This window comes from Semicossyphus pulcher, unplaced genomic scaffold, assembly GCF_022749685.1.
Source record: "Semicossyphus pulcher isolate SPU_LCO1_2020_fin unplaced genomic scaffold, fSemPul1.0.p SCAF_24, whole genome shotgun sequence".
Classification (NCBI taxonomy): Eukaryota; Metazoa; Chordata; class Actinopteri; order Labriformes; family Labridae; genus Semicossyphus; species Semicossyphus pulcher.
The window spans coordinates 4,758,055-4,782,481 of record NW_027211698.1 but is presented as its reverse complement, the minus strand read 5'-3'; the positions used below and the strand labels follow the sequence as shown (position 1 = coordinate 4,782,481).

Below are 24,427 nucleotides of genomic sequence, written 5' to 3'. Positions count from 1 at the left end.
TTTTGGAACTAAATAATGTAAGGTTTCAAATACCTTACAAAAAGGGCAGCGGTTGGTGCGTCTATACCCTCTAGGGGCTGCTTCAGAGTTATAGCTGTGTTTCACTTTAAACCCAATGAACTACATACAAAACAAGACTCAAGTGTTCTGAGACACCAAGAAAGCAGTGCTGCCTACGCTACCAAGAGAATAAAGCAGTTATTGTACAGTACCAGGCACCGAAACTGCTCAGCTACCTTGAGAGAAGTACTGAACATGTTGGGCGTGGGAGGATGACGAGGGCTGTTTGTTTTCGGTGCGTTCGACAACAAGCTCAGAGGTATACAGCACAATAGAGCGACTGTGTTTGAGGGCTGGATGGTGGCAGGCGTTTTCTGAAGAGTGATGTTTACTGTCTGTATACTTGTTGCTATTTGGAGAGCATACAGACATTTAAGGCTATAGTGTGCTTCCAAATGTGTCAACAGGATTGAGGAAGACCCTTGCAAAAAGCCAGAGGAAGGAAGGATGCCTTGACCTGATCAGTTTAATGACTTTACAAGAAAGTTCTGAACTTTCTAACCAAGAGGAAGAAAAGCAATCTTCTGTGTTTGAAGCTGCATAAAGGCTGTTGTTTAGCTTCTTTTGTGTTACAATACCAATTTGGAGGATATTAGATGAAAGGAAACAAGGGAAGGAGACGAGAAGAGAGCAAATAACGAGAGACTGGAAGATGAAAGTAAAGGAGATTAAAACAAAGACACGCTAGGAGATAAGGAAAGGAAAGAGACAAACAGAGCATTCGAGGGTAGTAGGTTTGTTGTTCAAGTAGCTCCGATCAATCAGCAGGCTTCTCTGTATGCAGGAAAAACATCGTGATCAGATGATGGCCAACAGGTTTGAGACTGATGAAATGTAGACTCAGAGACTCACTTGAGCAGCTTTGCAGGTGGTGCTCATGCTAATTAATGTGTTCCTCATTTGCTCTGAACAAACAGCAGAAGAAGAGAAGCAACAGGTAAACATTCAAGTATCAAGATACAATCAAAAAGGAGAAGTTTAAAGAGGAGAGGAATGAGGAGAAAACGGAGCGCTAGGAGGAGAAAGAGAGACGGACGGGGAGGAACAGATGTGGGTGGGTGTTCCCCAGACAGGAGTGTGAGGATAGCCACTCTGAACTGAGCAGGATGAGTCATAATTTACACTCAGACACCCGCCCACACACACACAGAGGCACAGACGCGGGGAAGTCCACTGTTACCTAGGTAACGAGTGATTAGTGACGCAGGTGGATCTCCGAGCGGAGGGGAGAAAACACCTGCTGAATGCTGAGAGGACAACACGCACACACAGACACACACAGACACACACAGACACACACATCTGGCATCAATTACATTCATCGTGCTGCGTCGCTGACTTTATCTTTCCGCTCCGTCTTTCTTTCTCTCTTCCACACACACACACCCACACACACCCACACCCACACACCCACACACACACCCACACACACACACACACACTGTTGCAGTCTATAATCTCCTCTTATCTCCGTGTTTTATCTCCTCTGACCTCCTTTCCTTGTTTCCTCTCATCTCATTTATTCTGTTTCATCTCCTGTCCTTTCATCTCCTCATCTCCACTTGTTAGCTCACATCTCCTTTCCTTGTCTCCTATCGTCTACCTTTTTCTCTTCTCCTCTTTTTTCCCCATCTCCTTTCCTTTTCTCCTATGTCACCTTGTCTATGTTTCCTTGTCTTCTCTCCTCTACTTTACTTGTCTCCTACTGTTTCCTTTCCTCCCACCTGCCTGATCTCCTTTCCTTGTCTCCTCTCATTTCAGCCTTTATCCTTGTCTCCTTTCCACTTAGTTGTTCATCTCCTTTCCATGTCTCCTTTCGCTATTTCTTCTTTCTTATCTTGTCTTTTCTTTCATCCAACTTCCTTATGTCCTCTCATCTCTTTTCCTTGTCTCTGATTGTATTCTTTCTCCCATCCTATCGTATCTCCTTTCCTTGTCTCCTTTCCTCTCACTATCTCCTTTCTTCATCTCCTCTCCTATCTTTTCCTCTCCATGTCTCCTAGCCTGTCTCTTTTCCTTGTCTCCTATTGTCTCCTTTTCCCCATCCTATCTTATCTTCTTGCTTGTCTCCTCTCCCCTCACTATCTCCTTTTTTCATCTCCTCTCCATGACTCCTAGCCCATCTTTGCTTTCCTTGTCTCTCTTCATCTCCTTTCATATTCTGTCCTTGTCTCCAATTCTTTTTTTATCTCCTTTCCTTGTCTCCTCTACCCTACTTTCATCTCCTTTCCTTGCCCCCTCTTCTCACATCTCCTTTGCATGTCTCCTCTCATCTAATTTCTTTGTCTCCTATTGCCTTCTCTCTTCTCCTCCTGTCTTTCCTTGAGTTCTCTCCTCCCCTTTTATCTTTCTCCATCTTCTTTCTGTCTCCTCTGCTCTTCTTGCATCCTGTCTTAATCCTTTCCTTGTCTCCTCTCCTCTCATTTTATCTCCTTTCCTTGTCTCCCCCCTGGTCTTTTCTCTCATCCTGTCTTATCTCCTTCTCCTCTCCTCCCCTCATCTATCTTTGTAACATCACTAACTCAGCGGGGAGGAGGAGAGAGGGAACGGAGGGACTAAATTATTCATACACACCCCCCCTCTCTCTCTCTTCTTCATGTCTGCTCTCTCTGCTGTCTTGAATCCCCCTCCCCTCTCTCTCTTTCTCTCTCTCTGTTCTACCTATCCCTCGCTCATTCAAAAAGTCTGCAGCACAAAAACGAGGGAAAACTTTCCGACTACTGGGTGTCGGAAAATTCAAAAAATTCAAAATATGAAGTGTGTTTTTTGTTCCTACTTTTTCAGGAGGTTTAAAGTTTGCTTTATTATAAAAATATAACTTTCTGAAGGGGGAATGGGGTTAACATGACAGCCCGATTATTGCTTCGAAATTCAACTTTTAGATTTAAATTATTGTACATTCTCGCCCACTAAGAACAGAGCTACATCATAGTGGTAAAAATGCTACTAATGGTCTCAATCTTTAGTTTCAAGTCTTCTTCAACACAGCATGATGTTCATTTAGTCGCTGATGCTCCCATTTAGAGTCACACAGACCAGGAAGCAGGAGAGGATTCAGGGCGGGGCTACCTGTGATTGACAAGCTACCACAGCGACCTGTAGAATGACTTGTTGAGCATACAGCTGCACAAAAAGACACTCTTGATGTTTAAAGGCTGTTAGGCCCCGTGTCCCGTGCACGCGTGGTTTGTTTCTATGACAACAATAAGTTTAACTTACTACACAGCTAACAACGCATAGGACGATAAAGCACAACACTTACATTTAGCGTCCGGCCGATCTGCTCCCACAAATGGGCTTTTTAGTCTCTATTGTGATACTTGGTTTGTCATATGTACAGCTCCAGGTAGACGGAAACAGCCAAAACAAGCTGCTCCTCCGTGTTTAGGGGTAACCAGGGTGATGAGTGGCGCCCCATTGGAGGTGGTGGTTGAAAGGAGAATGATGGCCAAGCTGTCGTCCCTGATGGACAACATGTCCCATCCTTGCGGGAGACACTAACAACCCTGGGAAGCTCGTTCAGTGACGGCTCCATCACCCGCGGCGCCTCACAGAGAGATACTGCAGGTCTGTTCTTCCTGCCGTGGTCAGACAGTTTTTTGCTAACCCGTCACTCGTCCAAATATGGTCACTTCTGGCTCCAAAAATAACAAGATGTCAATGGCAAAAATGGCAAACTTGAAGCTTCAAAAGAGTAGCCCACAAACCAATAGGTGGCGCCACATTGGCTACATCCACTTCCTACTTACAGTCTATGATCTAAACGCTGAGTTTAAGCTCTTCAGACTCTCAACATCAGTCCAGTAGGACCGGGAGGTCACTAACAGTGGGCGGCGTCACGGCCCGTGCTCCTCTAAACACCTCACACATTACTATTGATCTCCCTTTTAAAAGCTTCCTGTTTGAAGCCTTTAGGGACATTTGAAGGGGAGATCCCCAGGAAGTGCCGTTCTAATAATGCTGCTGTTGTTGCTGCTTTGAAGTGTGAAGTAATAACAGTGAAAGTCAATTCGTGTTAGTCATGCTTTCTCCCTCAGTGACCGCCTGCTGGATGTGTCTATAAAAAACTCTCACCAGGAAATATGCTTCAGTAAACACAAGCATTCGTACAGCTATTACAAGAGGTTTTCAATATGATGTTGTTTTATCTCCATTGTTGTATTTTCTCACAGAGGTCAGAGGTCAAGCTTCTGCTACATCAGAAGGCTCGTTTAATCAGGAACGATTTTCCACGCAAAGTGATGACAGTTGGAAAAATGGAAGGCTTCTTCTGCGTCAGACCGGTTACATAATCGCTCCAGATCTTTCCCCCCCAAAAAAGTCAGAACTACAGAGGAAGACGAGACGAGACGAGGAGGCGGAGAAGAGGGAGAGAGGGGAGGAACTGCGGGGATTGGGGGGAGATAACTACAGAGACGGCGGGGACAACTTCACCAAGTAAGAGCTGGGTGGAGGTGGCTTTTTACCTACGTCTAGATTATATTTTACTTTCTATTTTTGTTTGAGGAGAGACAAATCTAAATATGCATGAAAGATCAAGAGAACAACTCTAAATCTGTGCAGTCATTCAAGTAGACTGCCATGAAACCACTCCATCCCCTCTCTACTATCCAAACAGCCCACTCTACTTAACCTACACTACATGAGTGAGGCTGCAGCTCTCACCTAAAGTCACTCACTACTTGGCGAGCGTACAGCGTCATCACTGTTTTTTCAAGACTGTCTGCACCAAATCTGTTCACTGCAATCTGTTTTGGAGCTTCTTACCACCCATAATTTAGTTAATAGCTAGGCTGCAACCGTTAGCAGCCATGATAATCATGATGGGAGAAAAGGTGGAAGTCGGTTGTAGTCGATATTAAGAAAAGGAAAGTCTGTTGGAGGATTCATTTCTGTATTTTAAAGCCTACAAAGATCCAACCAAAAACATGGCTACAAACGCCAATTTCTAAATCCATTCTCTAAATCCTTAAAAGGGAGAGATAACTTGAGTGTAGGCCGTTGTTAACACCCAACAAAAGCCCACCTGGACAGCTTTTTCTGGCAATGTTTCATTGAAGATTTTGAAGGTCTTTCAATGAGGATATAAACTGTCAGAGTTGGCTAAAGTTTGGAGGCCACGAGGCATGGGGTTACCTCAGTTTGTAGAGCAGGCGCCCCATGTACAGAGGCGTCAGTCCTCGACGCACTGATCATCCCTAACTCTCTGCTCCCCACATTTCCTGTCTCTCTTCAGGTGTCCTATAAATAAAGACAAAAGGCCTTAAGCTAATAAGCTAATTGATATCACCTGGTGAGAGTTTCAGTGTGAGGGCTGCACGGCACGCAAACGTAAATTTGTCCGTAGGTGTGAGCGTGAGCGTGAGCGTGAAAGGATGTCTGTCTCCATGCGTCAGCCCTGTGATTGACAGGCAATCATTCCAGGGTATAACCCCGCCTCTCACCCAATTACAGCTGGGATAGTCTCCAGCTTCTGGACCCTGAACAGGATAAGCTGTATACATTTATTTATCTAAAAATATTCCAGGACCAACTGTGATCAACACTTAAATGAAGCATTTTTGTGATCTATTTTTATGACATTAACAAAGAAGTTCTGAGTGAAACAAGCAAAAAACGATCCATCTACGACACCTAGCAATTTTCAAGCATCAAAATAAAAGCATATTAAATTCTACAATTGAAAAATAAAATCGTTGTATGTATTAACTGTAAACCACCCCTCACAGACCACCTGAAGCACCTTTAAGGCCCGCACTTTGGGAACCACTGTCCTAAAGTACAATCAAGTGTGAACACTTTTTACAGTGTAGTGCAGGAGAATGATAGCGCTGCACACACAGAGCGGACTGCACCGTTGTGAGAGAGATCTAATACATCTGTCAATACTAATTAATTCAGCGTCTCTCCGGAGAGTGCAGTGCTGCGGGTCTGAAGCGCTCACAGCCAGAGAGGATTTAAATGGTTTCACATTAGCTGCGGTCTCAGCTGAACCACAGCTCCCAGTCCGCTGCCTCACTGCCAGTGGTGTTTTAGAGCGTACTGGCCCTTTAATAAATCATGACAGTTGTAGTATTCCCTTAAACAGATTAAATATAACTTCGACAGTGTCAACTATCTGCCTGAAATGTCCCCGAAGAAGGAGACGTGTTGCATTCAAATGCTCCTGTTTGCACACTGATTGAATAAGATGTTAATAAGGAGGAGAACAGAGAGCGTAGGTAGAAAATAGACAAGAGATAAAACTTTGTTAAGCTTTTAAAACTCAACAAAAGACTTTTCAGAGCCACCCACATTAGATCGCATGCTGAGCGAGAACTTAAGCTTTTTCTTCCAGGCAGCTATTGTCTGAGTAAAACCTTATTTTAGGTACTTTAGTGTGGTGAGGATGTTATTTCCCAAAGCGCTCTGAGGAGGAGAGTTCGCAGTGAGATAGATGAGGGAGCAGGTGGTGGATCTTTGGGAAAGAATCTGTGCGTCGCTGTGATATCGGGCTCTGCTGGGTGAAAACAAAGGAGCTATAAATGCTAATGTTTTCACAAATACACAAAGAATAAAATAATACCTGTTAGAGCAAGGTGACCCAGGCGTCCCTCTCCCCAGCAACATTTTCCCGAGGCGTTCCCAGGCCAGACGGGATATATAATCCCTCCAGCAGGCTCTGGGTCTGCCCCGGGGTCTCCTCCCAGTTAGACGTGCCCAGAAAACCTCCACAGGGAGGCGCCCATCCTAATCTGATGCCCGAACCACCTCAACTGGCTCCTTTCGATGCGAAGGAGAAGCGGCTCTACTCCGAGCTTCCCCCGGTTCTCCGAGCTCCTTACCCTCTCTCTAAGGCAGAAGCTTTGCCTTCAGGCTCAGCTCCCTCTTCACCACAACGGTCCGGTACAACGCCAGCATTACTGCTGATGCTGCACCGATCCGCCTGTCAATCTCACGATCCATTTTATCCTCACTCGTGAACAAGACCCTGAGATACTTAAACTCCTTCACTTGAGGCAGAGACTCACTCCTCACCCAGAGGGGGCAATCCACCGTTTTCCAGCAGAGGACCAAGGTCTCACACTTGGAGGTGCTGACTCTCATCCCAATTGCATCACACTCGGCTGCAAACCGCCCCGATGCCTGGTGGAGGACCCAGCTTGATGAAGCCAACTTATAAAGCGCTTTTACTCTTCATGTCACACACACACATTCATACACTGATGGCAGAGGCTGCTATGTAAAGTGCCCCACTGAGCCTTGGATCGAACGCCAACCTTCCAGTTGAAAGACGACCGACTCTACCACTGAGCCACAGCTGCCTCCAACATCCAGTCCAACAGGCAGGGTGGAGGGCAGCCGGACATGTGGAGGAAGAGCGTTCCAGAGCTTTGGAGCTGCAATTGAGAAGGCTTGATCGCCCCTGAGCTTCAACCTTGACCTTGAACAAGCACTACGATTGCTTTGAAAGTGACTCAATGGCCTGAAAGTGCTCCAAATCTTCTAATTCAGGGCGTCCCAAACTTTTTGACTACATGGACCAGACATCTAAGTTTTTAATACGGGACGAGCCGACGAGAGGGACGGCGCGGGGCAGAGACAGATGATCCATAGTGTGATCAGTTTATCTGAATTTATAATGTGATCCAGCAGTGAGCAGTTTATAATCATGCAGCAGTGAGGACACTGATCTGTGAGTTTCCCAGGCTCTGCCCCTGACTATAGCGTTGCGATCGGCAAGCGTCTGCGTCTCCACAGGCTGTCATATGCCCATATGCTGTGTAGTTCATATATTTCACTGATAAACACAGAGCTTTGGATTGGTATCAGGCTTCATGATCAAACTTTCATGGGATGCAAAGCAAGGGTTGCCAGGTCTTTTTCCAGCTGAATTGGGCGACTTTTAAAGTGTCTTCAGAGGCGCGAGGCCCTGTGCGGTTGAGACTTCACACAGCCCATGCGACGGTTATGCTGACTCTGCATATGTTTGGAATGTCACAGACATCTGTTGGTTTTCTCGGCCCGGTACTAAACGACCTATGGTCCGGTACCGGTCCACGGACTGTTTTAATTCACTGCTGAATTTTGCACACAAAAAGTGGTAAATAGTTTTAATGAATTTCCCGAGACTTTGGAAAAGTTAGAGTTAAACAAATAAAGTTTTTTTGTCCATGCCCCGCCCTAATTGGTGTCACCTGTATCCAATTAGCCTCACCTCCACCTCTGTCTTTCTCTGTTTAAACTCAAAACATGAGTGAGCCACGCTTCTGCACAGGGCCACATGCTCCTCCATTTTCAAGAAGTTTGTTCTGTTTTTAAAGTAATTGCAAAGTTGTTATTTTAATAATACTACACATTTACATCTTAAAAGTGAGTTTAAATAAATAAAAGTCAATTAAGTCGGCATCTTTTGCTCCATCATCCAGCACTAGTTGGCCAGAGAGAGTAAGCGTTGTTCTGTTCCGAGAAAAAGAAAGTAATTCAACGTTTAGACGAAGACGAACAGTCAAAGCAACAACAGGGTGACAGTACGTTAGCTACGTCCAATTCTTATGATAACGTGCGGACAAAAGCAAGATTAATTCATCATTTAAATTCTTTTAAGGGACTTAAAGAGCATGCTGCGTCTTACATCTCTGTCCATCCTCCACCCACAACCCAACTGTTTCTATTTCAACATACCGGTTACTCAAGTTCTCTCTTGACTGTATTTTTTGGCTGATGTTTGAAACTGACTGACACATATTGAAAATAAGGAGACAAGCAAGGGAACAAGACGATTATGTAGCTACACAGAGAGAGAGAGACACATCATTGACAGATATATAATACAGTCCTCCAGACAGAGGCTACAGAGTGACGCCTGACTTATCAGCTGCTGTAAGAGGCAGTTTATGTTGTGCGAGTGTTGTTAAGTGTGTATACTGTCATTATCAGGAGCACTGTAAGAATAAAGGTGCTGTGTTTGGCTCAGGAAGCATTTAAATCAAGGTCACTCATTGTACAGCTGCATAAGGTTTATAATACAGGTGGGATCATTTGTGTCGGCCATGTCTTTGTGTTTCAAAACAGTCTCAAGGACGTTCAAGAAACATTGATATAATTATATAGTCAAATGTATATTATATTGAATCATGTTTCCCATGTGTCTGCAGCAAGAAAGACTTTTTTTGTCAGCACAACTGCATTAAGTGTAAGTGGTACAAATTAAGTGCTCCGGCAGTCTCCAGGGTTTTCTGCTGTGTTATTCACATAAACGTTGACTTATTAATTTAGCCTTTTACACTTATCTAAAGCTGCATTCATACTGCAGCTAAAAGTGTCCCAATTCTGATATTTCCCCCCCTATGTGACACAGATCTGATTTATTCTAAACAGTGTGAACAGCAAAAAGGAATTGGTCTGCGTTGCCGTGGTAATATGCACATTTCCAGGAGTGATTCTAAAGAAGGAGGAGAAGAAGTCCGTTTGACCATGGAGGACCACGACATGCAGATAAGGCAAGGACTAATGCCTTTGCTGCTCTTGTCCGTTTGGCCGTCTCTGATTCATATTCTTTCCATATTCTGTTCACACTGATGTCTTACCTGGGTCACATTCTAAAATAGATATGAACAGTGACCCCAAATAACCCGATAAACCGTAACTGAGCATGAAGGCTGCAGTATGAATGTAGTTTTTGGACCTAACAAAGAGCAATCCCAGTTTGTTTCATCTCCAAAACTACTTGGTTGGGTTGAGAAGACAGATTGTGGTTACTGATAAAAAATGCTACATTAATTAATTATACTATAAAGGTCTCCCGGTGCTACTAATGTCAGTTATAATAACTCAACTTTGACTTTTTAAAGTCAGCTATTTCTAGCTGAAAAACAGTCTTAAATAAACATATGATCTTATATCCCTGCTTTTAAGTTGCTGGTATGCGTGTGTGGTTGTGAGAGTGTGTGTGTAACATACTGCTCTGTGTCATTCTGTATTATGTGTCTTGTGTTGTCGTCATGTAATTTGGTGATGTTTCATAACTGCAATGTTTTAACTGTGACCTGCCGAGGAACTGCGGATGAAAATTAGCTTTAAGCATAGAAATGTGGAATCTGTAGGCAGGGACGTGGATTTATGGGAAGGCAAGTGTTCTGGTTTCCGTTTGAACTACGCTTGTAGTCCGAGTAATATTGACCAATCACGTATCAGCAGGCTGCAGCGTATGCAGGAAAAACAGTCCGTGAGGAGAGCAAAAGCAGGCGGAACGACACCTGCATGCTAACAGCTAACAATCTGCTCTAGATCTAAAATTCTTCTAAAAGACTTTAAATTTGACCCGACTTCCTCGAATGCATCAGATCGATGTGATCTCCGTTCAACAAACGAGCATTTTAAAAGTTTTCTTCTCCTCTTGAGGACAGACCTGACAAAGAATGAATTTTTACTTCTTACAAATCTGCATCATGATGATGAAATTTCGGCAACGGTAAGAGCCTTTAATAACAAGTCCATCACAAGAGAACGGTTTCTCTTTCTGTAACGATGCAGCACACGGCCCCCCATGAAATCATTTTACCCCGATTACAATATGTCCAATTAAAAGGGGTCATTTAAGCAAAAACATAACATTTCAATTTCCAGTTGTTAATGTTTTAACCAACTGACAAATAAGTTATAGCAAACTTGTGGAAAGTTGCATGTGTGGGTTTAAAAAAACAACAAAGCAAAGTTCATTTTACAACGACAGCTATTACACTGCACTAAACTGTCTCTGTCTCAGGACAGACGCAAACACCTGTTTACAGCATCTTACCTGGTTCAGCTTTGCCCAAAGCCGCCTTTATTCTCCTCTCTGCTACCCTCAGTATAAACTCAAAGTCCATCACTGACGCACCTGTAAACACCCTCTCATTGGAGCCCTTTATGTCAACTCACTTCTTAAATTGCCGAGGCACACACACGCGCACGCACGCGCACACTGAGGGGGACAGATATGGCGATTATGTCATGCAGGGGCTGTCATCAAGCTAAAGGTTAGCATGGACAAGCTAAGACTAAAAGTCAGCTCAAGTGTGTGTGTGATGGAGAGGCAGAACAAAGGACACCGAGATAAAGAGAAGAGGCGCTGTGAAAAAGATAGGGAGTGAGAGCTCATCCATGATGTAAGCCGCTCAGATTCCACATCAGGGTTTACATTAGATTTAGTTTTCCTTTGAAGCAAAGAACTGTTTTTGGGGTTGTATTTTATGGCACAGGGTCGGGGTCAAACGCAATACAGCAGAGAGCAAAGACCGTGTCCTAACGAAGCCAGATTTTAACCTGGTGAATAATAACCCAGAGCTGGTAATGACAGGAGGATGATCAAATCAAATCTTACCTAGCATCATTAGCTTCAAAAGCTAACACAACAAGGCTAGGATTTTGCTACTAAACCCATGCATCCTGTGTGACCGCTATTACAAATGTGCAGCTATCAACGGGGATAAAACGTAAGCAAGATGTCTCACTCATTCGCTAGTTCAATGGTATCAGGAAGAAATAGCGTTCAATACAAAAGGTCATTGATTAAGACTTTTTAAAGCAAGCAAGAACGTCTTCTGGATGCAGTCTGATTGGTTGTGAAAGGTTGCTAGCTTGACATGCTAGTTACCAGTTTTGGAAGCGTATGTCCAACCCAAGTGGGCACCTCCTGGGGTGAAAGATGAAGCCAACGTGGAAGTGCCAAAAATCAGCACCTGCAGGGCGGGGACAGCGCCGCGTTTCTGTCCATCACATGCCGTAGCTGAGGGGAGAGCGCTTCAGTTCATTCAAACAGGACGAAGAACGAAACAACTCTATCAGCTCACTTTCCGAGTAGATTACCACTGGGTTTGTCCGATCACAGATGACTCTCTCTAGTTTTAATGCTGTTTTATTTATCATCCTGTAAAACAAGAAGATGCGCTGCCATTGTGTTTTTCTTTTAGGTGTCTTGACCTTTACACTTTTACCATTTGTTTCACCGTGGATTTAAGTCTGACATTCTAAACTTACGCCTGCTCCATCCTAGGCGTAAGAAAATGCCCAGAAAATGAAGCCAACATGGAAGTGCCACAAACTGCAGTTCCTCGAGTGGCCACTTGAGGCTGGCTCCAAAAGCGAGTCAATCCCCATAGAGTCCCATGTTAAAAAGCTTTACAGTAGAAATAAACATGTTTACAGCCTGGTGCAAAAAATGTACACAAACTGTACAGGGGTGAGTTTTTATACGACAATATTAAGGCTTAAAGTAAGGCATAAAAAGGGGCGTGGCCTCTTTGAGTGACAGGATGCAGCTAGCCGTCTCCTGGGTGCCACCTAACTTAGCATCTCAGCCGTGTTTGAGGTCTTTTGGAGATTTTCTCATGCAAGTTGTACTGTGGTTGACTAGCATATTCGCCTGCTAAAAAACAAGCCACATTCACAGACTGTAAAGCTTTGATAACTGCTCCCCTCACTACAGTCCAAATATGTTCACTTGTAAGTAGCTAATTAAGTGATGTATTTTAACATTCTTTTTGTTTAACGTAAACCCAAACTAATTTAAAAAAGCTAAAAAGTTGGGTTTTATTTGTCAAAGAAAAGCTGCCTTATGCTCTAAAACAGTGGCACAATAATACTGTGACTCGGTGTGTTTGGCCTCTTCAGTCTCGCCAATTTAACTAATTTTATGCAGCAAGAGTGGGAGAGGGAGAGAGAGAGAGATGTTGTCAAGTGCTTCTCTGCTTCTTATCATTCAGTCTGTGAAAACACTTCTTAGTGGAGCCTTTGATGCCCTGCTGCTTTTTAAGTGCACTTGGAAAAATAACACTCAGCACTCACTCGCTCTTGACAGAAACCTGGAGCGAGAGCTGTCCAAACACACACACACACACACACACACACACACACACACACACACACACTAACTCCCTCAATCACCTTTCCTCTTTTGCTCATTGCTTCATTTAGAAAATTGTAGTGTTTCCACTGCTGAAGACTCGCGCTGTAATCAACCGCACTGACTTCTCGTAAGGCTTCATCTCGTTTAACTCGATTCTCTCTCAAAGCAGAAATCTAATCGTGGCGGTCGGCAGGGAGATGATCAAAAATGTAAGGCGAGGAATTAAATTAATACCTAATATTTGCTCCAGATTCAAAGGAAAGTCCTAAAACTGGGATGCATTTTACATAGTTTGGGGTTTTAACGGTTTTCACACCAAACTCCATTGACAAAAACAGCAATTTTATCGCACAGAACACAGAGGTTTCTGCTCCACCGCTGCTGTCACGCTTAGTGTGTTTGTATTGTTATAAACCAGTTTGTGCTACTTAAGGGGCATTCATCCACACACCGTATGCTCACATCACAAGTACAGTTGAGGGTCCACACTTCTTTTCCAAGAACGGGGAACTATTGTACTTCTTTAAGCGCCTTTTTGAGGGACTTCTAACCTTCCAACACAAGAGCAACCTTTGAGTCAAATAATACTTTAAACACCTGTGTAACCACTTGAAACATTAGCCGTATAAAATGGACCGAAACACAGAAAAATGGATCAACAGTTTTTTGTTGGCACTACTTTCCACCAAGTGAAACCCCCTCACATGAAACTGTTAATTGCGTCAAATCTACAGGCACATTTTCCTCGCAGTGTTAACAACACTTTCATTCTTCCTTCTGTTTTCTCTGAACATACATTCAGTGAATACTGGATAACAAACAAGGCAGAGCAGCTTCAGACCTCCAGTGTGAATTAGCACCTTAATGCTGCCGGCTAACAACACCATGAGAGTATAAATAACAGTGGTAATAAAGGGGGAGTATACAGCGTGGCTATGATGCTGTGTGTTTTTCACTATAAGCAACATCTTTTATATTAAATATAGTGAATTGGTTCATTGTTGTTAAAAAAATATTCAGTCAGCTGCTTTAAAAAACAAACTTTATAAACTGCAGTGGTGTAAAATAACAAAGTAATAATACTTTAATAAGTATTTTCTGGGAGCACTTTTACTCCACTACATTCCCAAATAAAATACGGATACTCGAATACATGTCCCCAAAGAATCTTTGTTACGCTACATTAAATCAGAAGAAATTTGGAGGTCTGATGTGATGATTTGGGATTTTTTTAACTTTTCTTTTTTTTCTTCTCTTTTTTTTTTTTCAACTAAACATACAACTTTAAATGAAAAGAAACTGAGAGGTTAAAAACTGAGGGTGGCTGTAATGCAACATCGTGGATGACTACTGGAGTAAAAACCTTGAATAAGAAGACGCAAAGGAAGAAGAAGCAACAGAAGAAGACTATGAAGAAGAAGAAGAAGTAGGAGCAGCAGAATCAGAACAAGCAGCAGACGCAGAAGAAGAAGAAACAGCAGAAGAAGAAGCAGGAGACGCAGAAGAAGAAGAAACAGCAGAAGAAGAAACAGCAGCAGAAGAAGAAGAATATGAAGCATCAGAAGAAGCAGCAGCAGAAGAAACAGAAGAAGAAGCAGAAGAAGAAGAAGCAGAAGAAAAAGAAGCAGAAGAAGAAGCAGCAGTAGAAGTAGAAGAAGAAGAGGATACAGAAGACTACAAAGAAGCAGCAGATGAAGAAGAAGCAGCAGCAGAAGAAACAGAAGAAGAAGAAGCAGCAGACGCAGAAGAAGAAACAGCAGCAGAAGAAGAAGAAGAAGATGAAGCATCAGAAGAAGCAGAGGGAAAAGAATCAGAAGAAGCAGCAGCAGTAGAAGTAGAAGAAGAAGAGGATGCAGAAGACTACAAAGAAGCAGCAGATGAAGAAGCAGCAGCAGAAGCAAAAGAAGAAAAAGCAGCAGCGAGGTCAATCAAGTGCAAGCATGCAACAAGGGATTTCAAAGCCGTGGTTTAAAGTCAAGTCCAAGTGTCGGCACGAGATAATCCAGTGAAAGATGACGGTGCTGACGGCGGTGACGAAGACAAACTCAAGTATGGCTCTCAGGTACTTCATCCACCACTGCTAACCTGTAACTTAAGTGTGTGTAAAGGATTAGCAGAAGCTAAGGACTATGACTATTACATAAGAGCTCATTTTTGTACCTGCAAAGTTCAGCTGGGTTTGGTTTGTTCCTGTCTGCTTATATAAACGGCCGGAGTGTCTGCAGAGTGCGTGATTAGTCGACAGCTTCTGTACGTGTGTGAGAACAATGACGTACATGAGAGTCAAGTAAAAGCAGACAAAGTCATAAAGTGTTTCTGCAGACTCAGTGTGTTTGGACAATGAGGCCATGAGCTAATGAATTCACACACACACACACACACACACACACACACATAAAGGCAGCGTATTAAAGTACTGCACCAGCGCCCTCCATGTGACCTCAGAGGACAGACATCACGTTGATGTGTGTCACTTTTTTGTCAACTCATCACCTTTGAAAACACTGTAACAGCACGCCACTGAGAAACACACACACATTTAGTTTGTTGCAAGCTGGAGGGAAATATGATTTATTATTTTATTTTGAAGGCAGATTTCTGCTTAATTAGATTCTTGACAGGTTGGAAACTAAAATAAAATCTAAATATATTTAGCTTAATAATAAATGTTGAGCGTCTGCATGTGTGTGTGTGTATTTCACTTACAGAGACAGATCGGAGCTGGCACGAACCCCACTGCTATACTCCAGAGTTTGAATAAAATATAAAGGAGGATGCCTTAATGGGCAGCTCTCCAGAGAAGGTGAGCAGGCGTGCGTGTGTGTGTGAGTGTCGACGTGTGCTATAAACGGTGAGCGGCTCTATCTGGGTCACGCCACATGGGACAAAAGACATTGAGTAACATTGTTCCTTCTTCCTTTTAACAATGAATGATACTGATGCTGGAGTCCCATTAACAACACTGGGACTCCATTCACACAGGGTCAGAGCCCTGCAACAGGAAGCTGTGGCATCCGACCGGATCTTTAAAGAGGAATGTGCAGAGACATGAGCTTTAGGGAAGTCCATTTAAACAGAATGTGTCTGTAAGGTCAGAATCTTTTGAGTTAGAGGCTTAAAAACAACTTTTTATGCTATTTAAGCCAAGTTTTTAGTTTATAGTCTCCAATTTTTACGATAAGCCTCACAAAGGAGGTAACGGCACACAGCCTGACGTCCCGAGCCAAAAACGCCGTTTACCCCGTCTACACGTCTCCGTGGAAACAGAGTTTCTAAAAGTTTTCACCCTGGCCGGAGTTTTACAAAAGATCAGTTCTCAGCGAACTAAAATGGCGTTTAAGTGTGGACGAAAGACCAAAACACAGAAGAAGAAGCTACGTTTTGAAAAATTCACGTGTACATGTAGACATGGCACTACTTTGTTGATCCCAAACTGGGTTAGTGGTAAGCGCTGTCGCCTCACAGCTAGAAGGTTCCCAGTTCAGATGTAGTGGGCCTTTCTGTGTGGAGTTTGCATGTTCTCCCCGTGCATGCATGGGTTCCCTCCGGGTACTCCGGCGTCCTCCCTCAGTCCAAAGACATCTCTGAAATTGCCCGTAGGCGTGAGTGTGAGTGTGAAAGGTTGTCTGTCTCTATGTGTCAGCCCTGTGACTGACAGGCGATCAGTCCAGGTGTAACCCCGCCTCTCATCCAATGACAGCTAGGATAGACTCCAGCCATCTGCGACCCTGAACAGGATAAGCGGAATAGATGATGGATGGATGGATGTGGTGTATTCTTTTAATCCTGGTACTGCTAAAAATGGATGAAACTGATGAATCTGAAGATCATGCTACCTCCGTTTTAGCTTGCATGTTTTCAAGCAGGAAATAAATAGTGGCCTGGTAACGATCTTTCTAATCGTACACTAAAATAAGTAACTAAAACCCGCTCTCCCAGTACACCCGCTCTCCCAGTCTGCAGGATCTCCATTTTGCCCACCTGCCAGCCAACTTCCAGATCACTCCATCACTCCCCGGCCCTGGACCTCCACCAGCTACCCCTTCACTATCCCCTGTCAGCTTTTCAAAAGAATACACGTTTTTGACACCTTATCTGATGGAGTCTGCATCTGGGTTCAGCCATAACTCGTGACAATATCCATCTGTCTAGTTAATTGAATTTATCTGGTCTACTGTATTCAGACGAGTGCGATTACAAGTGCAAAGAAAAAAGGTGCAATTTCTCGCCGGGCAACTGCAATCACATGCACTATTTAGCACAAAGCATTCAAAATGTTGCATGTTTTTTCGCCTTAAGGTGAAGTTCGTGAAATTCTGAGGACGCATCAGAAATGGTAGATCCAAACTCCATTCAGAAAACAAGCATTTTAACATCAGTCGGCTTGTAACTTGCAGACTTTTTACAAATCACGCATCACGATGTATTCCTTTAAGCTTCCTTCCTACTTAACCCAGACATGGTAGACTTTGGTTTTCTGTTGTAATTGTTTATATAAAAATATTAATACAAAATACAAAAAGCAATATAATCTAATGTAATGAGGTGTGGCTTATTGGTCAAGGTGAGTGTTAACATCTGACATTGAATTGAGGACACTGGGTCACATGACACGGGAGATATTGAAAAAAAACAATTTGTCTATAAATATATTATAAAAATGTATTAAAAGTGTGTCTTATACACCAAATATTATGGTATTTGTTTTGGGTTAATGCAACTTAAAAGGTTTAAGGTAATCGGTTTCCTCAGTTGAAATGAGTCGACACAGGAGAGTTCTAAGTTGAGATACTACTGAACTAAGTTCATCATTGATAAGTTCATAATACTCCCTCATTTGAAGTTCATAACTTAAAATGGTAGTAAGTACATCTTACTCAAATAACGCATGTTCATTCTCAACACATGACCATGTCACATGACTTGACAGTTAAGTTCTTTCACTTACTTTTCCCAAGGTAATCGGTTTCCTAATTTTTTGAGTAAACTCAACAATCTACAGAGTAAAATTCAACTTTGACATATTAAGTATAAAACTATCATCTACCTTTCTATCTTGCTTCTTCTTCAATCTCCCTCATGCATACTGATGCATGCGCACGTCCATACACACTAAACAAAGCTGCCTTTCTGCCGTCCCGGTGGACCTCCACTAAATAGTGCAATTCAGAGGAAAAACGCCGACAAAGGCTGAGCCAGCAAAACCCTGCCTCCTCCTCATCCACAGCAGGTCCATACATCACCACAAACTGCGACGTGTATCACACATAGACACACTTAAACGCTGAGGGAGAGAGTTCATACGTTCTCTTTAATTAAAAGAGAAAGTGACGGCTAAATGGCGCAGGATGCTGTAAATCTGCGCCCCGGGCTGCAGGAGGATGCTGGGAAGTTCTCGCTTCTCTCAAAGAAAATGCACACTATGTTTCTCTTTCCCTCGGATCTTCATTCTTCTTTATGGGTAGTTCAACACGGCCTATATGCCACCACGTTCATAAACGTTGACCTCTCTTCCTCGGTTAGCAGGAAGGTGGATCACCGCGGCTGGATCACCGCGAGCCAAATACAGTTAGCACAACCACAGGAATGATGCAGAGCAACAGTCAAGGATCATATGTTGAGTCGCAGAGTTGCAGTTGCAGAGTCGATGCAAATCAAACCGTTATCTTACACTGCATATGCTGTAGTGATACGAGTTAAAGAGTGGATTAGTGTAAATACTGCCGCAAGTGGCAGCTGTTCATTTTGGTCCCTGTTTCATATGAACCCCAAAAGAAGAGGCTAATACCCCTTTCCCACCAAAGTATACTCCTGTCGGTCTCTTTCCTGCTGCGTCACCGTCTGACGTCACAAACGCACCGGAGACAGGGTTAGGAAACAGTGAAGATGTTACGGTGGTTCGGTCTTTATTGTACCTATTACGAACGATGTTCGAGCGCTGCTCGGATGGAGACAGGCAGAATTTGTAGCGGAGATGACGAGGAGTCGCGGAGTTACCGACGGAGCATAGCATCGCGCCGGAAAGGGGGCGGAGATTAGCGTGTTGACACAGGTTTTGTGTTCCCATCAATGCCGATCGGAGCCGAGGCGATAATTACCCGGGTCTGCTGCAGAGTCATTTGACCCGGGTCTGAATGCTGATTGTAACTTTTCCCACTCAGCAAAAAGCTGTTTGTTAGCAGGTGTTTTTTGACCAGTGGGAAAGCAGCTTAACTAATGCATTTTTTTGAGATGCCAAAGGGGCATGGTGTTGGACAAATCTCCATCTACAGATTCTACATTTTTATGTAGAATCTGTAGGCACCCAATGTGATTTTAATATGGGACGTCTTCTGGTTTCTTTTTTGCATACGTTACAAGTCCGAGTAGTATCAGCAGGCTTTGGTGTATGCAGGAAAAACAGTCTGTGTCCGTGCAAAAGCAGGCGGAACGTAATCCAAAAGTAATGACATCCTGACTCTCATCAGCATCATCTGACATCTGCAGCAAGTTCAGATAACAATCTGCTCAAGATGGAAAATTTTAACTTGAGACAAATTCCTTTGACGCTTTGTCACGAAAGCCGTTCAGCGTTTAGATTCCCCGACTTCCCTGAATGCATCATAAATTATGGCTCCGCCCTCCGTCTCATGTTAAAGAAGTTTTCTTCTCCTCTTGAGGACAGACCTGACAAAGCTTCATGTTGACTTGTTCCTAATCTGCATCATGATGTCGTTACTTCAGCAAACTGAAGTCAATCACAAGAAAATCTGTTTGTGTTTGGGCTTCATCCCCCTGAAGTAAGCCAGAGTGCAGCCTCTGTGTTACTTACTGTTTACAGTGAAACTGAGACTGAGAACAGATGAACAGGCGCTCCTCCAGGAGATGGAACGAACCAAGAGATGACGGCGTTTATTTTCTGGAGGGGAGAATTTACCTTCACTGTGATCTGAACACACGGTCGCTTCTCAAGCTGCTAACTGGACTGTAAACAATGCAGCGCTCAGGAAAGAGGAAGTCGTTTATCACCAAACGCTGAAATGTTCGCCGTCACTCCCAGAGGATATATCATTATCAGATGATAATGTTGTTTGACTAACAGGCTGACAGAACATAAGGGACAGATCAAAGCTGACCATAGGCTATTTGTATCCTACAGTTTCCGGGGTCAAGGCTTCATTGACATTTCGCTCGGTTGATTTATTCTGACTTCAACTTCAAAAGTCCATTTAATGACACGGCAAAGGGAGTTTGAACCTGCAGGGAAACTCTGAGTTAGGAGGTTATGCTCAGGGTTAATATCCCTGCATGTATATCACAGGACTGCACACACTCCCTCATAAACCAGCCTTTCTAGCTTCAAGCCAACTCATCAAATAACCAAAGAGGAGCACAATATAAAAGGAATTAAAGCAGAAACACAGAGCCCAGAGGACTTTAAAAACACAAGCAGTGTTTTTGTTTGTTGGCAGGCGCTGAAAAGAAGCTCTGAACATTCAGAAGTGAGTACAACTGTTCAGCTCTGTGGAGCAAATTAGTCCTTTCACCTGTGCCAGCACATCAATATTGATTGTGTTTTCTTTGTTTTCACCTTTAATCTGCGAGATTAGAGGTTTATCTCTGGTGCTGGAGACTGTCTGCAGAAGTGTTTCCCACAGATTACTCACATGGCAGAAACACGCCTTCTTTTCTTTCAATATTTGGGGGAAAAGAAGACCTGATATTTACAGCTTTAACTCTTTGTATTGTATTTATCTGCAACAGTCTGCTGCAAGTTTAGGTACAAGTTTGGTGACCCACGCCGTTGCAGTGTTTTTTGCAGATTTGATGCGTTACGTATTCGTCCTTTTTACCCATCAGCACCAAACCAAAAGCGACAGTGCCTCGTAATCACTCAAACAACTAAAAAAATGTCTCTTCAGCATTCAGGCGCAAAGAGAAGACACAGCATTAAAGTCTTTGACCTCATCACACCATCGGAATATAACCGCTCAGTGGATTTTGTTTGTTCTGTTTCCTTCCAGAGCTGAAAGTGGCGACTCAAATATTTACTTTTTACATTGGGAGAGATGCAGCAAATATTCAAGTGTTTACATCCTGGAAATACTCAAGGGCAGAGTTTCTGTCACATTGTCTTAAGTTTCAACAGAATTGCATTTATGATATGTTTCAAGCTTAAACAGAATCCTTCTTTGGTGCTTGAGTGACACACGTCTCAGCTTGTCACGTATGGGGGTTGCCACTTGTTGGTCCCTGCTCAACACCAGCCAAGCCTCCTCCTACTCTCTACATTTTACTGGCTCCAAATAAAAAGCAACCTGACAGAATTTTTTAACAGTTTGCTCTACAAATCTTTGGCTACTGTCACAGAAACTAAATCGATGTTTCTACATGCTAATGCAGTGATGAAAATGTTAGTTTGGTTGGGTAAAAGTTCATAAAATAGTGCACTGCAAATGTAGTTGTGCATGCGACTGCCACAAGCACAATCTTGAAACCCGTCGGCTATCGTCTGACAACGATGTATCCTCTGGGAGTGACGGCAGACTTTTCAGGCATGTCCTGTTTAACGATAAACGACTTCAAGCCAAGACTTCCTTCTCCGTATGCTGCATTGTTTACAGTCCAGTTTGTGTTCAGATCAAAGTGAAGGTAAATTCTCCCCCCAGATATGTCTGCAAAATAAACGCTGTCATCTCTCGGTTCGTTCCATCCCCCGGAGGAGCGCCCGTTCATCTGTCTGTGCTAAGTCTCAGTTTCACTGTAAACAGTAAGTTACACAGAGGCTGCACTCTGGCCGACTTCAGCGGGATGAAGCCGAAAAAGAAACAGATTTTCTTGTGATTGACTTTAATTAACGGCTCTTCAGTTTGCTGAAATAACAACATCATGATGCAGATTAGTAACAAGTCAGGTCTGTCCTCAAGAGGAGAAGAAAACTTCTTTAACATGAGAAGTTTGTTGAACGGAGGTCGGATGCATTCAAGGAAGTCGGGAAATCTAAACGCTGAACTGCTTTCACGACAGAAATTTGTCTCAAGTTGAATTTTTGATCTTGAACGGATTATCAGCTGAACTTGCTGCCTGTTGATACGTGATTGGTCGATACTACTCATACTACAAACATAAACCAGAACACTTCCTGTGCTAAAATCTGCTATAACTAAAATAACTAATGTCACACTGTTTGTATAAGTGTCCAAAAATGTGCATATTCTGAACTCCAGCTTCCGCATGTCAGCTAGTTTTAAGGTTAGGTTAAAAAAGCCTTTTGGTTGAGATTACAATAAGGACTTAGTCACTGTCAAAGGGCTCATTAGTGTTACTGTCATTATTATAATAGACCTGAGCACCTGTTCCTACCTTGCTTGAACAGGTAATTAATTATCCAAATTGACAACAAGTTGTTTCCTAATCATCGATGGACCAGTGGATAACAAAGGCCAGCGATGGCTTCGACCAGCCTTTCATAAAAGCATATCTGACTCAGAGAAGTTCCCTCATGTGGGCCTGCTGCCCTCCAAACACTGAGGCCAACTCTCCGCTGCTGCAGTGTCAATACGCCAATAATGTCAACAATGTGCACTTCCTGTTGCAATGCAAATATCAATCTCTGCCCTGGCCTCGAGCCGAAGGGACATCTAGCAGAAAAGGTTTGATGAAAGCTTTTGGAAAAATAGAATGTGCTCTTATTTTGGAAATTATTTCTTAACATGTGCACAATCCAACTTGAGAGGATGAGCATGTTGCTTGTAAGTGCAACAGACATGAATGAATGAAAAAGTTGCATTAAACATATTTTATGAAGCTCAGCGTCACACTCAGTGTTTGATCTCATGAGATGTTTGTGTTCACTCGGTCTGTCTGAATGTCTGCAGCCATAAAAACACACCGTGCCTGCCCCTCAGTGAAACCTCCACAGTGGAAGTCTAAATAAGGCCATGTGCTGTTTAATCATGCAGGTTACTGGAGCCTGAACGGGTCTGCATGCTGCATTAGACTTGATTTTCTGCAGCATCTCTGCCACGCACAGGACGCACGCACTCTTTTTCGCACGCACTGCCACTGTAGTCAGTTTCTGTGCTAATAAGTTATCACCCTCCTCTTCCTCTTCCCCCCTAATCAAACCCCCCCTCCCCTCCCCGTAGTGCACTCACTTGCTGCACAACTGCGATTGCAGAGAAACACCAGCAAGCAGTCGAACAGTGCAGTCTCAGGGGGAGAATCCACGCACACACACGCAATAAAGTATCTCCTCTATCACACCCACACGCGCACAGAAAGAGACACGCGCACACAAAAACTCACCAGTTGGGTTCTTGTTTTTCTTGAGGCTCCTGCCACAAAGACACTGCAGCATATGCGATCCTTTGCTGAAAATGTTGTTCCAAATAAACCGCATGGATTTGGCCGAGACGGGGGAGGAGGAGGAAGAGGTGGAGGAAGAGGAGGTGGGGGACGAGAGGCGCTCCGGATGCGGCAACCTAAAATTCACCCATCGCATGGGGGCTGATCCGCCCCCCTGTTTGCATGCCAGCAGAGCCGGCCAGCTGTTGGGCTCAGTTCGGCGGTGCTTTGGCCCCCCAATCTGCACCATAGACAAGAATAAGAGCAGGAAGCCCGGCTCGTCGCCCGGTTTCTCGCCCGGTTCCCCCACGAGCCCTGAGACCAGCAGCCGCACGTATTCCGCGTCGATGTCGTCCTCGTGCGGCAGGAAAAGAGCAACCGCTGCGGCGCTTTTCTCCGCGGTCTCCGCCTCCGGCTGCCCCAGCGGCCAGTGCTCCTCAGCGGCGGAGGAAGGGTCGCTGCTGCTGCTGTTGCTGCTGCCGCCCGGCCGCCGCGGCGTGAAAACCCCCCGAGCGCTCCTCTTCAAACTGCGTCGTCTGCCGCGCGGCGCGGGGAGAGGAGCGGCAGCGGCGGACAGGCATGCGGCGGCGCTAGCGTGAAGTCGGCGGTACGCGGCAGCTGTCGGCTTCTGCACAAAAAACCATTGCATATTAGTGGGGATGGCAGGGGTCGGTGCGTCCGTCCGTCCGGGAAGGGAGGAGGAGGAGGAGGAGGGGAGGGGGTGCAGATAAACCGGGAGTCCGTCAGAAAGTCGGTGGCATCCCTGTTACCGTACAGCAGGCAAGTACTGCAGCAGGGGGGCTCCTTTCCAAACACACACACAGACACACGCGCACACACTCACACACACTGCACACACAGGCTGGGTGCAGAATCCTCCAGCAGCAGCAGCGCCGGGTCTCTGGTCTCCGGTGGTCTGTGGTCAGTGGGAGCGCGTGGAGCTGGCAGGTGAATCACTGCAGGGAATCTCTGCTCTCTCCCACTCAGTGTTTTTCTCTTTAAAAAGTCCTGATGAATATTTCATCCGCGAATCGGCCTCCACTTCTCAATAATCCATAAGCTCCAATGCGCCAAGATACTGCTGCTGCTGTCTGTCTGCTCTTCCTCTCTGTTCCTCCTCCTCCTCTTCCTCACCTGGCTGATGAGGAGAAGATGCTGCTGGACTTTGGCGCT

At 44.2% G+C, this 24,427-nt stretch overlaps 1 protein-coding gene across 1 annotated transcript in view; it reads right to left on the bottom strand.

The window, feature by feature from the left end:
- The window catches only part of LOC138603444 (fibroblast growth factor 14-like), a 63,292-nt gene extending 39,236 nt beyond the window's left edge, over positions 1-24,056 (bottom strand). The window contains exon 1 of the mRNA XM_069675227.1: positions 23,216-24,056. Within this exon, the coding sequence (XP_069531328.1) occupies positions 23,216-23,903 (688 nt within the window). The 5' untranslated portion in view covers positions 23,904-24,056. The remainder of the gene's footprint in view (positions 1-23,215) is intronic.
- Between the last annotated feature and the right edge of the window lie 371 nt (positions 24,057-24,427).